Source organism: Agelaius phoeniceus, chromosome 2, assembly GCF_051311805.1.
Source record: "Agelaius phoeniceus isolate bAgePho1 chromosome 2, bAgePho1.hap1, whole genome shotgun sequence".
In the NCBI taxonomy this organism is placed as follows: Eukaryota; Metazoa; Chordata; class Aves; order Passeriformes; family Icteridae; genus Agelaius; species Agelaius phoeniceus.
Genome location: NC_135266.1, coordinates 763,376 through 777,039, shown reverse-complemented (window position 1 = coordinate 777,039; position 13,664 = coordinate 763,376). Strand labels below are relative to the sequence as shown.

The 13,664-nt window shown below is 54.4% G+C and overlaps 1 protein-coding gene across 2 annotated transcripts in view; it reads right to left on the bottom strand.

Moving 5' to 3' along the window:
* Positions 1-13,664, bottom strand: part of IFNGR2 (interferon gamma receptor 2) — a 19,840-nt gene extending 6,176 nt beyond the window's left edge. Inside the window, exons 1-6 of one of the 2 annotated variants that reach the window (XM_054654753.2) lie at positions 13,442-13,664; positions 7,866-7,992; positions 5,241-5,416; positions 3,107-3,255; positions 1,998-2,154; positions 1,176-1,330 (exon numbers count right to left, since the gene is read on the bottom strand). In XM_054654753.2, coding sequence (XP_054510728.2) covers positions 1,176-1,330; positions 1,998-2,154; positions 3,107-3,255; positions 5,241-5,416; positions 7,866-7,992; positions 13,442-13,526 — 849 coding nt within the window. In that variant the 5' untranslated portion in view covers positions 13,527-13,664. The remainder of the gene's footprint in view (positions 1-1,175; positions 1,331-1,997; positions 2,155-3,106; positions 3,256-5,240; positions 5,417-7,865; positions 7,993-13,441) is intronic. The other variant, XM_054654754.2, reaches the window with a different exon arrangement.

Below are 13,664 nucleotides of genomic sequence, written 5' to 3'. Positions count from 1 at the left end.
TTTTATGCTGAATAAGAACTTTTACATCAAAGCTCTGCTTGAGGGCAGCTTCTTGTGCAAGGGAAAAAGAGGAAGAGCAGCACTGGAACCATTGTGGTTTAGCCCAGAAATGTCTGAGCTACCAGGGGGAGCTTTTCCTCTGAGTCCTGCTAAAAACAAAAGAGGAATTGCCCAGGAACAGCCCCTGCAGATCATCCTGAGGTGTCACAATAACCACAAAAATAAAAATATTTCAGTAACCTGGGCTGGCCTGTGCAGAGCTGCTGCAGCCCTTGTGACACAAAACCTCTGAGCCCCAGCCTGGGGCTGACAAGGACTGACAGAAAGAGTGGCAAAGAAATAAAAACAGTGGCAAAAAATGGTGACAAAGAAATAAAAACAGTGGCAAAAAATGGTGACAAAGAAATAAAAACAGTGGCAAAAAATAGTGACAAAGAAATAAAAATAGTGGCAAAAAATGACAAAGAAATAAAAACAGTGGCAAAAAATAGTGACAAAGAAATAAAAACAGTGGCAAAAAATGGTGACAAAGAAATAAAAATAGTGGCAAAAAATAGTGCCAAAGAAATAAAAACAGTGACAAAAAATGGTGACAAAGAAATGAAAACAGTGGCAAAAACATGGTGACAAAGAAATAAAAACAGTGGCAAAAACATGGTGACAAAGAAAGAGGAGCAGGAGCAGTCAGGATGGGTTTGCTACGAAAGCAACAGACTGATAGAAAGAGTGACAAAGAAATAAAAGTAGTTGCAAAAAATAGTGATAAAGAACTAAAAGAAGTGGCAAAAAAATAGTGACAAAGAGAGAGGAGCAGGAACCAGAAGCGATCAGGATGGGATTGCCAGGAAACCAATCGACTGATAATAGACTGATAGAAAGAGTGACAAAGAAATAAAAACAGTGGCAAAAAATGGTGACAAAGAAATAAAAACAGTGGCAAAAACATGGTGACAAAGAAAGAGGAGCAGGAAGCAGGAGCAGCCAGGCCAGGTTTGCCAGGAAAGCCCAGCCAGGCACAGGAAGGAGCCCTGAGCTCAGCAAAACAGGAAAGGAGTGGGAGATGACAAAAAGCACATTTTGAGCCATCATTGCTCATCTCTATTTCTTTTCATTGCTTTGGGGGATGCTCCCCCCTGTTCCTCTGCTACAGGAGAAACCCCACAGGCCCCACGTACCTCCTTGAAGTGGGATGGGATTTCCAGAGGGGGCTGAGCCCAGTGTTTGAATTTGTGCTGGTGTTTCCACAGGAACAGCAAAGCAGCTGCCACCAGCTGGGCAAGCACCAAGGCCAGGACAAACAGGGGGATGACGTAACCAGCTCGGGTGGCCTCTGGAAAAGAAGGACAAAAATCCAAATACATGTGGCAGGTTCACATTTATGGAAGCATGGAATGCTTTGGGTTGGGAGGGACCCTAAATCCCACCCCTGCCATGGCAGGGACACCTCCCAGTGTCCCCAGTGCCCAGCCTGGCCTTGGGCACTGCCAGGGATGCAGGGGCAGCCCCAGCTGCTCTGGGCACCCTGGGCCAGGGCCTGCCCACCCTGCCAGGGAACAATTCCTCATGGCCAAGATCCCACCCAGCCCTGCCCTCTGGCACTGGCAGCCATTCCCTGGGTGCTGTCCCTGCAGGCCTTGTCCCCAGTCCCTCTGCAGCTCTCCTGGAGCCCCTGCAGGTCCTGCCAGGGGCTCTGAGCTCTCCCTGGAGCTTCTCCTCTCCAGGGTGGACAATCCCAGCTCTCCCAGCCTGGCTCCAGCCCTGGGATCAACTCCTTTATCCCATTTTCCAGCAGGATTAGGAAGGAAAAGGAGAAGGTACCACACTCCCTCCATCCCTGGCTGAAATCTCCTGATTCTTTTGCCACTGATGCCAAGAGTGAAGTCCCCTGGTGCTCCCAGCACTGCTGACACACTGGGGGTGACAGGGCCAGTCCAGGTGATGCAGGACCTGTGTCCCACCCCCTCCCACCCCACACAAACCCCACTGCCAGTCCCTACCACTGAGGGCAGTTCTGTGGCACTGTGGGACACTTGGCTCCCCTTCCAGCAGGTGACCTGAGTAAATCCTCAGCTGCACTTGAACACTGAAGCAATAAAGTGTTGACTCCTTTAGATTTCCAATTTGGAATAGTGTCTTGCTTTCACTTAGCTTCTGCTGGAAAGACACACACACAACAGAAAAGGTGTTGCTGTGAAAACCAGACCAGTTTGCAACACAAATATCCCTCCCCCATTTCAATTTCTCATTCAAGAAGCCCAACTTTTATTTTTCCTCGCTCAGCTTTCCCAAACAACAGAAGCAGTGGAATATTTCAGTATTTCTGGGAATTTTGATGCAGCTTCTGCAGCAGCTCAGGCAGGGAGCAAAACACAGAGAAATGGAGGGCAAAAGGAAACCACAGTGACTCCTTTCCTGGCTGTCAGCTGAAGGTGTCCTGTGTGTGAGAAAAACACACGGTGCTGCACGGCAGGAAGGAAGTGGAGATGATTTAACAGGGACTTTGAGGCAGAAGCAGGTTGTAAATAAATGTTTTTGCTTCTTTTTTTTAGATGTTTGGCTTCAGATTGACGTCATTTGGAAGCTTCCTCTTTTTTATATTTTTTTTCTTTTTTTTAAAAACCTGACTTCAACAGCTCCCCTGCACCTCTGGCCTGTCCAAACACAATTCCCAGGCAGGTTCAAGAGCAGCACGTGGTGATCCCAAAGCTGTGGGGCTCAGGATGAACAGGGATGATCCCAGCTCACCCCAGCTCATCCCAGCAGCTGCTCCTGCAGCTCCCAGCACAGCAGAGCAGGAGGGGCTTCCCGAGTTTCCCCAAGTGCTGAGGGAACTGTGCAGTGCAAAGTCACCTCTGGCAGCAGCTCTGTCCCTGGATGTGCAGGGGGTTGCATCTCTTTCCAAGCAGAGGGAGGAGGTTCCCAAGTTTGGAAGTGCAGCAATCCTTGTGCCAAGGCCAGAACCCTTCACCCACAGCCCCTGTGGTGACCCTCACTGAGGGTCACACAGAACACTCTGAATTTCTGTCCCCACTGCTGTCCTGCCAAGGGACACTGACTCCAGCCCTCAGCCCCCAGGCACCAAGAAGGGATGTGAGAGAATTCCTACCTTTTCTATGGCACTGGTGGTGTTCTCCCAGTAGGACACGAGGTACTGGAGGATGTCCCCAGGCTCGGGGGGGAAGGGGGGGCTGACACTGATGAGCAGAGAGCCAGGGCTGGCACTGACATTGTTCACCCTGGGGGGGCCCAGAGTGGCTGAAAACAAACAGAGAGAGGAGGGAAACCCTGGGCTGCACAGCTGCCTCCAGCCCCACAGAACCCCCAAATCCCCGGGGCTGGCCCAGCCCTGCCAGCCCATGCAGTGCCAGCTGTGCCCCATGGGCACCTTGTCCCCAGCCCAGAGCACTCAGTGCCACCTGCAGGGGACACCTGCAGGGCTGGGCACTGCAAAGCTCCCTGGGCAGCCCCTGCCAAGGCCTGAGCTCCCTTGCCATGGGCAAATTGCTGCTGCTGGCCAAGCTGAGCCTGCCCTGGCCCAGCCTGAGGCCGTTCCCTCTGCTCCTGTCCCTGTGCCCTGGGAGCAGAGCCCGACCCCCCCGGCTGTGCCCTCCTGGCAGGGACTTGTGCAGAGCCACAAGGGCCCCTGAGCCTCCTTTGCTCCAGCCCCAGCCCCTGCCCAGCTCCCTCAGGGATTCTGCAGCCCCTGCCCAGCTCCCTCAGGGATTCTGCAGCCCCTGCCCAGCTCCCTCAGGGATTCTGCAGCCCCTGCCCAGCTCCCTCAGGGATTCTCCAGCCCCTGCCCAGCTCCCTCAGGGATTCTGCAGCCCCTGCCCAGCTCCCTCAGGGATTCTCCAGCCCCTGCCCAGCTCCCTCAGGGATTCTCCAGCCCCTGCCCAGCTCCATTCCCTGCCTGGACACTCTCAGCAAACATCCCAAATATCAACAGCTCAGGAAAGGGCAACATTTCCTCATCTACTTTATGCATTTACAATATTTGCTTAACTTTTCACTAAATATTAACCAATAGCTGATGCTCTGAAGTGTCTCAGTTTATCTGCAGTTCCTGGCCATAAAATCATTATCTTTTCTCTTCCTTTGATCAGCCTGCCACACCTTCCATGCTCCCCAAAACCCCACCACTGTTTGGGCCCTAGAGGGAGAGAGGAATAATGAGTGTTCCCCTCCTTGCTTGGATGTCTCCATGTGTCCATCAGGATAATCATGGTGACCTCCAGTGCTCCAGGGTGTAAATCATGAAAATACCAATAGAGTGCTGTCAGAGTTCTCATTAACAGCCAAAATCACTCCTTGCATGCGCCAGCTCCTCACTGTGCCTCAAATCCAGTGACTATGATCCTCCACTGAAGGAGGAGCCATGGATTTGTTTTTTGGGAACTGATCTCCAGGGCAGTGACACAAGAATGACCCCAGAATGTTCCTCCTCTCCCCCCAGGCCTCTGCTTTGTCCCATGTTCCCATCAGCTCAGTGCTGTCCCAGCCTCTGAGGATCCCAATCCTGCACCACAGCCTGGGGACTGGGACAGGATTGGGATCCAGGTTGGACACTGGGGCTGGAGCAGCTGGGACAGTGGGAGGTGTCCCTGCCATGGCAGGGGTGGCACTGGCTGGGATTTAAGCTCCCTCCAGCCCAGTCTGGGATGCCATGACTGCACACTGATTATTTTGCATTTAGAAATGAGTCATTCCCCCTGCCAGCCCCAAAACCACTCAAAAGGCCCTTCAATAAATATCCCCTTTATTCCTCTGAACTCATCTGGCCTCTGTCCCAGTTCCTTAGGGCACCCCTGTCCCAGCAGAGCCTGGGAAACCCAGAGAGGCAGCCCAGGGAGGGGCACCCCTGTCCCAGCAGAGCCCAAAAAGCCCAAAGAGGCAGTAAGCTGTCCCCAGAGAGCCCCTGGAGCATGGCTGTTCGCCAGCACTCACTGCTGGTCTCTGTCCCAGCTCCTTTGGGCACCACCCCTGTCCCAGCAGAGCCCAGAAAGCCCAAGGAGGCAGCCCAGCTGTCCCCAGAGCCCCTGAGCAGGGCTGCCCCCAGCACTCACTGTTCTCTCTGTCCCAGCTGTCCCCAGAGCCCCTGAGCAAGGCTGCCCCCAGCACTCACTGTTCTCTCTGTCCCAGCTGTCCCCAGAGCCCCTGAGCAGGGCTGCCCCCAGCACTCACTGTTCTCTCTGTCCCAGCTGTCCCCAGAGCCCCTGAGCAGGGCTGCCCCCAGCACTCACTGTTCCTCTCTGCCACGAAGGCAGGGCAGTGTGCCCAGGCCGATGCCAGCGTGCCCAGCTCCGCGCGCACCCGCAGCAGGATCGTCCAGCGCCGCCGCTGCAGCTCGGGGGGGAACCTGCACTGGGGCTGGGGGCTCTTGGCACAGCCCAGATCGCTCCAGTTCCTGTAGGACCATCTGCAGAGCACAGCAAACACCATCCCTCAGGCTGAGGGCGGGATGGGAGCAGAGGGGTGGGTGTTCTACACCAGTGTGGGGTCTGGCACTGGGGAAGGGGGTTTACAGCACCTCTGTGAGCCAGAGAGGTTGGTAAGAGGATCCATGGTAAGAGGATCCATGTTTACCCCTGAAAGAGTTTTCACAGAACTCACAGAATTCCCAGAATCCCTGGGTTGGCAGAGACCTTCAAGGCCATCGAGTCCAGCCCAGCCCCAACCCCTCAACTGAACCCTGGCACCCAGTGCCACATCCAGGCTTTGTTAAACACACCCAGGCATGGGGACTCCACCACCTCCCTGGGCAGCCATTCCAGAACTTTCTCACCCTTGCTGGAAAAACCTTTTCCCTGCTCTCCAGCCTGGATTTCCCTTGGTGCAGCTCGAGGCTGTGTGCTCTGGTTGTGTCAGTGCTGCTGGAGAAAGAGCCCAGGGCCAGCTGAGCACAGGCCCCTTTCAGGAGCTGTGCAGAGTGAGGAGGGCAGCCCTGAGTCTCCTTTGCTCCAGGCTGAGCACCCCCAGCTCCCTCAGGGCTTCCTCACTCACAGGGTTTGTGTTCCCAGCCCCTCTCCAGCCTCCTTGGCCCCTCTGCATGTGCTCAGGGTCCCAAGGTCATTGACACAGAAACCAAGAATGAAAGAAGGATAAACAAGAGAAATCTGCACCTGCCTGTTCCAAAGAGCACTTTGTTTGTCTCTCCTGACCAATGAGTAAAATGTAAACTTCTGAGCTTTGTAAGAATGTGTAACAAGCATGCATGCCAGAATAAAAACAGCTTGAAGCCTTCTGAAAATGGAGTGTGTTGCTTTGTTGCTTTGTCTCCATCTCAACTACATCACATCATTGTCTGTTGAAACCAGGTGGGGCAGTGTTCTTTATCTCACCCATGATTTTTATCAATGCCAGGCAAAGATTTTAAGGGGATTTACCTGCCCTTGAAAAAGAGATATTTTGATTGGGCACTGAAAAAGTCAGAAGATTTGCAAATTGCATTAGTGAACTTCTCAGGTGTTTGTTCTATTCACTTTCCAGGCTGTAGCAAGCAAAACTGAGCTTCAGAGGAAAGCCCATGTTAAGTGCAATGCCTTTAAATGCTGTAACAGCATTTACTGATGGCTCTGGGAAAACACACAAATCAGAACTACCATGGCATGACCAGACAACTCAAACATGGGAATCAGACATTCAAACAGCCAAAGGTTCACCTCCAATTGTTGAATTAACAGCAGAAGTTACAGATATCCCTGATAATTCCAGGGGGATATCCTCTGATAAAGGGCCAGCTGTTAAAACCAGGGGGGCAGTTTTCCTTATCTCTTCCACAACCCATCCCTCATAACTCTGGGGGAAATATTAATTTAAAAATTATTAATTAAAAAAAAATTAATGGCCCATGAACAGAAATATCTTCTTTAATTTAATTATCAAATACCCTCTGTCCATGGCCACTGAGTGTCCCTGCAGGGCTGATCCAATCCCATCATCCCATGGGGAGATGCTGCATTGCCCAGGGGAGGAGCCAAGCATTCCTACCTGGATCCAATCTGAGCTTTGGGACAGCCCAGCAGCCTTTGCCCAGTGCATTGCCAGAGGAGCAGCTTCTGCTGCCCTGCATGGCCAGAGGGAGCCCAGGCCCATCTGCAGCAGCCCTGGAGCTGCAGAGGAAAACTCCCCCCTTGTGCAGGATCCCTGCTCCAGCAGAGCCACAGCTGGCACTGCAGGAGGGCTGAGCCCCCATGGGATGGGGCTGTGCCACCCCCTGACACACAGGGGACAGGGCATGGGCTGACTCTGGCAGGGTTGGTTTGTGTTACTGCATTTTTATTTTATTTTTCCTAGTAAAGAACTGTTGTTCCTATTCCCATATCTCTGCCTGAGAGCTCCTTAATTTCAAAATTATAATTCAGAAGGAAGGGGTTTGCATTTCCCATTTCAGGGGAGGCTCCTGCCTTCCTTACAGGCACCTGGCTGTTCAAACCAAGGTAACAATAAACCAAGAGCAGGCAGTGCAGCCACCTGGAACACCACACCCCCTCCCAGCCACTTCTGGTGAGACAAGAATGTGTTACACAGCTCTGGCTTCACATGGGTTAAACTAACCCCAGGGCCCACCCAGCTCCTCAACATGGGGAAAATGAAATTGCCCAGAGAGAATCAGGAAAGGCCAAAATTCTGTGCAACATTTCTGGGTGTCCTCAGGGCTGCAATCTCTCCTGAGCTCAGAGGACACCTCATGGGCCAAGGGCCTGTCATTCACCAAGAGCTGCTCTTGGAGATACATAAAAACATCTGTGATAAAAAACACCCTCTCATTCTGTGCTTATTCATTTTCAGGGTTTCTGGGCTTTTTAAAACCAGCTGTTCTCCTGGATTAGAACAAAATGAGTTGGTTTTATTTACTGTTTACTCACGTTCTGTACTGGGCTGTGTATAGCACTGTGCCATTCTCCACTGGAACAGGAGACCACCTCAGCAAACTCTGGAAGTTGTAGGAATAAACCTCCACATTTTTGGGGGCTGGTAAATAGGGAGGAGTTTCTAAAGGAAGAAGAGAAATAAAAAAATTATTGAAACATTCAAATGCACAGTAACCAAATTTCGGTCTCCAAATTCCATCACCATGTATTAAATTTTCACTGCTTTGTAGGTAAAACCATTTCCCCTCCTTCTCCTTCTGTTTCCAGGGGCTCTGGCACGTTCAGGTGGGCAGGGGCTGGCACAGGGTGCCCAGAGCAGCTGGGGCTGTCCCTGCATCCCTGGCAGTGCCCAAGGCCAGGCTGGGCCCTGGGGACAGGGGGAGGTGTCCCTGCCATGGCAGGGGTGGCACTGGGTGGGCTCTGAGGTCCCTCCCAGCCCAAACCAGTGTGGAGTTCTGTGTATCCATGAATTCCTACTCCCTGTTTTTTATTCATTCCATAAAGAACATAAAGCTGAAAGTACCGAGCCCAGCACAAAACCACCAACCCCACCCAGTCCCCCATGAAGCCATAAATGAGGGTCCCAGAATCCCAGAATCACCTGGAGCCCTTTGGGATCTCCCAGTGCCACCCCAGCCCCACCAGCATCACCCCAATCCCTGTCCCCAAGGCCACATCCAGACTGCTCTGGGACAATTCCAGGGACTCCAAACCTCCCTGGGCAGCTCAGCCCAAGGCCTGACCACTCTGAGAGGAAAAAATTGTTTCTAATTTCTGATCTGAACCTCTCCTGGTGCCATTTGAGGCCATTTCCTCTTCTCCTTTCCCTTGGGACACAGCAGCAGAGCCTGACCCCCCTCACTGCCCCTCCTGGCAGGGACTTGTGCAGAGCAATGGGGTCCCCCCTGAGCCCCTTTCTGCTCCTCACAGGAACATCCTTTTTTTTTCTGGAAGGTTTTCCTGTCCCTCCTCTGCCCACTGGTGATCACAGCAGCTGCTCTGTTCTACCTGCAGCTCACCTTTGCCTCCCTGCACAACCCAGATGGGCACCCTGTGCCAGGGCCTGCCCACCCTGCCAGGGAACAATTCCTCATGGCCAAGATCCCATCCAGCCCTGCCCTCTGGCACTGGCAGCCATTCCCTGGGTGCTGTCCCTGCAGGCCTTGTCCCCAGTCCCTCTGCAGCTCTCCTGGAGCCCCTGCAGGCCCTGCCAGGGGCTCTGAGCTCTCCCTGCAGCTTCTCCTCTCTTTTTCCCCCCAAGTTCCTCCTGCTGACCCTGAGGTCATTCCAGTGAAACCTTCCAGGAGGCAGCTGGAAAAAAGCAAACCCTTCAGGGAGATGTGGTGGCCCTGAGGAACCTCTGGTTGTGCCAGCTTTGGAAGTGATCTCACCAGGCAGGAAATGGCAGGAGCTCTGTGGTGGGGAGGGCCCCAAACCCAGATGTGAAAAATGCCTGGTTTATGATTGGCTTTTGGCAAATACTAAAATGAATATTATTCGTGTTATGTTAGAAAGTTATGCTGCGTTAATTCTCTTAAATAGTGTGTTAAATATAGTTTTAGGTTATAACAAAATGTTAAAATAGAAACTGTGCTATGTAAGATACTTTTTTAAAGAAAGGACTCACACTGAGATAACAGCCACAGGACACCTGAATCTTTCAGAGAAAGAGAATTTATTGCTCCATTATCAGGAGAAATGAACTCTTCCTGCCTCACTCAGCCATGATGACACCGTCAGGGTTCAGAGGAAGCAGCTGACACTGCCCAGCCAGAATCCTGTGTTTGAATGGAATTTATGCATCATGGATGAGGTGTATGAATATGCAACAGGCTGTTGCTTTTAAGGGTTAATCCTCTGTTAACGTGGGGCCTTTTTCGGGCTTGTGCTGCCCAGAAAAGGCACCTGGACTGTCTGTAACTCTTTGTTCTTATTGTCTCATATTGTCCTAATCCAAATTGTCTAAATTATTATTACTCTAATTTTTATTACTATTTTTATAATCATTTTAATATCATTAAACTTTTAAAAATTTTAAAAATAAGGCACTGCAGCAGCCACCCTCAGCCTCCAGCTCCTGCTCAGGAGGGAAGAGGGAAGAGCTGTGGGACACGAAAGGTCAGACTGAGAGCCCAGGACGAGGAGGAAGAAGCTGCCAAAACATGGCCAAAAAGGGACAGAGCCAGGCAGGGCCTGGAGGGCAGCCACGGGCCAAGAGGAGGGAAATGGGGGTGGTGGAGAGGAGGAAGGGCTGGGGAGAAGGGAGGGAGCAGCTGGAGCCAGGGAGGAACAGCAGAACCAAAACCTCTGCGGGACACGGCCCAGGCTCCAGGGTCAGCCCCAGCAGCCCTGGGATCTCTCCTGGGTCCTGCAGGGGAAAAGGTTTTCCTTCTGCAGCCCACGTGCTTTTCTGGAGTGACTCCCTTGCACGATCGGTCACAGGACGAGGCAATGGTGGGGGTTGGAAGGGACTTTACAGATCACCCAGTGCTTCCCCCATCCAGCCTGGCCTGGCAAAGAACTGTGACTAAATACCCCCCACCACAGCAGGTAGTTTTTAACTCTGAAGAACAGAGTCTCCTAAGACACAGTCTGTTAATTTTTACACCAACGAGATCAGAAGATCAAGCTTGACTTGAGTCAAATTCCGGCCCAGGCTTCCGTGGAAATGCGGATTCCTGTTAAAAAGTTTGTGGTTTTTTGATTTCTACATCAAGTTGCATTGAACCCTAAGTCCAAAGTACCAAATAGTGAGTTGAGCTCTAGCTTTCCAAGAAAAGCTGTGGCTGCCCCGTTGCTGGAAATGTCCAAGGCCAGCAGGCTGGAGCAACCTGGGACAGTGGAAGGTAACCGTGCCCCCGGCAGGGGTGGAACAGTGTGATCCTAAACACGGCCAAGCCAGGCTGTGCTTCCCTCAAAGTTTAATCAGCCTGTCAAGAATTTCTCAGCCTCATCTCTCAGCAGCTCTCAGAACACACACACTGCCTCAGGCCACACGTGCCTGCTGCAGCTTTGCAGACCTGAGGGAGATTCCTCACAGCTTCCCAGTCCATTCACCTCCCAGCTGTGGGAAGGCCCCCAGGGAGCCGCCTCTGAAGTGGTGAGAAATTTTCACGCTCCAGTCCCACGGATCCTTTCTTGCACTCTCGCTGCTGGTCTGGCACGTGGTGAGGTATCTCACACCATCTGTGCCCTCAGAGCTCTGTCACACTCTGTTCTACAGAATCCCAGGGAGCTCTGAGAACCAAACACCACCGGCAGCGACTCCCACCACACCTTAAATCGAGAGCAATGAAGGACAGGGGGAGATGGGATCTTGGCAATGAGGAATTGTTCCCTGGCAGGGTGGGCAGGCCCTGGCACAGGTGCCCAGAGCAGCTGGGGCTGCCCCTGCATCCCTGGCAGTGCCCAAGGCCAGGCTGGGCACTGGGGCTGGGAGCACCTGGGACAGTGGGAGGTGTCCCTGCCATGGCAGGATGGGATTTAAGCTCCCTCCAGCCCAGTCTGGGATCCCCTGGCTGCACACTGCTTATTTTGCATTCAAAAATGAGTCATTTCCCCTGCCAGCCTCAAAAACATTGCAGAGCTCATCGTAAACGCTGCAGAGATTATCAAAGACACTGCAGAGTTCTCCAAGAACACCCCCGGGCTCATGTGCCCTCTGAGGGCTGCCACGAGGGCACCACGAGGCTGAGGAGCTGCTTCCCCAGCACCCAGGGAAATCTGAATTTCTGTCAGATCCCTCCCTCGCAGAGCAGGGACTGCAACTGCTGAAATCACACGCTCAACTTCCTCCTCATCTCCAGTTTGCATGGCCTAAAATAACAACATGAGCGCTTCAAACACAGCACCCACAGGTCCAAGCACCCTCAAAACCCCAAACTCCCTCAGCCAGGGGAAGACAGAGAGGTCCCTTCCCACTGGCAGGGGTTTGCACTGGGCTGGTTCTTTCAGAGCAGCAGCCTAAAGAGGCTCAGATTGTTTTTTCCTGCTGTTCAGAGAATTCAAGGTACTTCAAGCCGTGAGTCAGAACTTTCACAGCAGAGTGTGAAGCCACAATCACAGCCAGTGAAAGCAGCCTGGCTTGGGTGACCCCTCCATGTCCCAGCTCCTGCTGCTCCTCAGGCATTCCTGATCCCTTCCCCTGCATCAGCCCCCAACAACCATCCTGCTGCCCTGGCAGAACAGGAATCTGGGCTTTGGGGGATTTTGTGCGGACTTTTCCTGTTCCAGTGCAACAAAGTGGCTTCTCAGGAATAGTGCAAGATTGGTTTCCATGGCAGGGGGCTGGAATGAGACCAGCTACAAGCTCCTTTCTGATCCAATCCATTTTGGGATTCTGGAATTCCCAGAGCTCCCTGGGAAGTCCCTCGGCTGCTGATGGGATGAAACCGAGCAACGCTGACTGCAGGAGGCCCTGCCCTGGTTTGCCTCAGTCCAGCCACTGGGTCTGGAACAACCAGAGAGCCCCAGAGGGCTCACCAGGGCCAGGCTGGTCAGGCAGGCCGTGGGACACGCTGAACTCATGGAAAGCCTGAGTGCCAGAGTGAGCACCACATTCTGTGCACAGCTCCTTCCATCGTGGAGCGGTTTTGGTTGGGAGGAACCTTAAACATTATCCCACCCTACCCCCTCCTACACCTCCCACTGTCCCAGGTGCTCCCAGCCCCAGTGTCCAACCTGGCCTTGGGCACTGCCAGGGATGCAGGGGCAGCCCCAGCTGCTCTGGGCACCCTGTGCCAGGGCCTGCCCACCCTGCCAGGGAACAATTCCTCATGGCCAAGATCCCACCCAGCCCTGCCCTCTGGCACTGGCAGCCATTCCCTGGGTGCTGTCCCTGCAGGCCTTGTCCCCAGTCCCTCTGCAGCTCTCCTGGAGCCCCTGCAGGCCCTGCCAGGGGCTCTGAGCTCTCCCTGGAGCTGCTCCTGTCCAGGTGAGCCCCCCCAGCTCCCCAGCCTGGCCCAGAGCAGAGCGGCTCCCCTGGGACACACCTGGAGCTGGGATTACAGAGCTCGAGCCTGCAGAGCCATTTCCACCAAACCTAAACCCAAACTCGCGTCCATTCACACTTTTAAACGGCCTTTAACGGGAGGCGCCACCTCTCAGACGTCTGCCACGCCACGAGCACCGGACGGTGCCACAGCCCCGCACCATCCCCTGCGGCCCGGCCCGGGTCCCACCGCAGCGGGGTTTGGGAGCAGCACCCGGGGCTGGGCAGGGCCGACCCGGACCGGGCAGAACCGAGCCTGGGCTGGGCAGGGCGGAATCCGGGCCGGGCAAAACCGAACCCGGGTCGGGCAGAACCAATCCCCGGCACGGGCAGAACCAATCCCCGGCACGAGCTGAGCCCGGCCCGGCCCCAGCGGCTGCTCTGGGCCCGGAGAGCCGGGGCGGGGGGAAGACACAGGGGACACCGGCACAGGCCCCGCGCGGCGACCGAGACCGCGCCGCGGCCACCCCGAGCCCGCGGGCAGCGAACCCCGCTGGCACCGAACCCCGCAAACACCGAACCCCGCGGGCACCGAACCCCGCGGGCACCGAACCCCGACTTCGCCCGGCCCCGCACCCACCTGCGGCCGAGCCCAGCAGCAGGAGCAGGAGCAGCAGGAGCAGCAACAGGAGCGGGAGGGAGCGGAGCGGAGCCCGGCCCCGCATGGCCCCGCTCGGCCGCGGGTCCCCCCGAGCGCGGCCGGGCCGGGCTGGGCCGGGCCGGGCCGGGCTGGGCTGCGGCGGCCGCACGCTCCGACCCCGCACGGCCGCGGCCACCGCTCCGCCCCTGTCACCGCCCCTGTC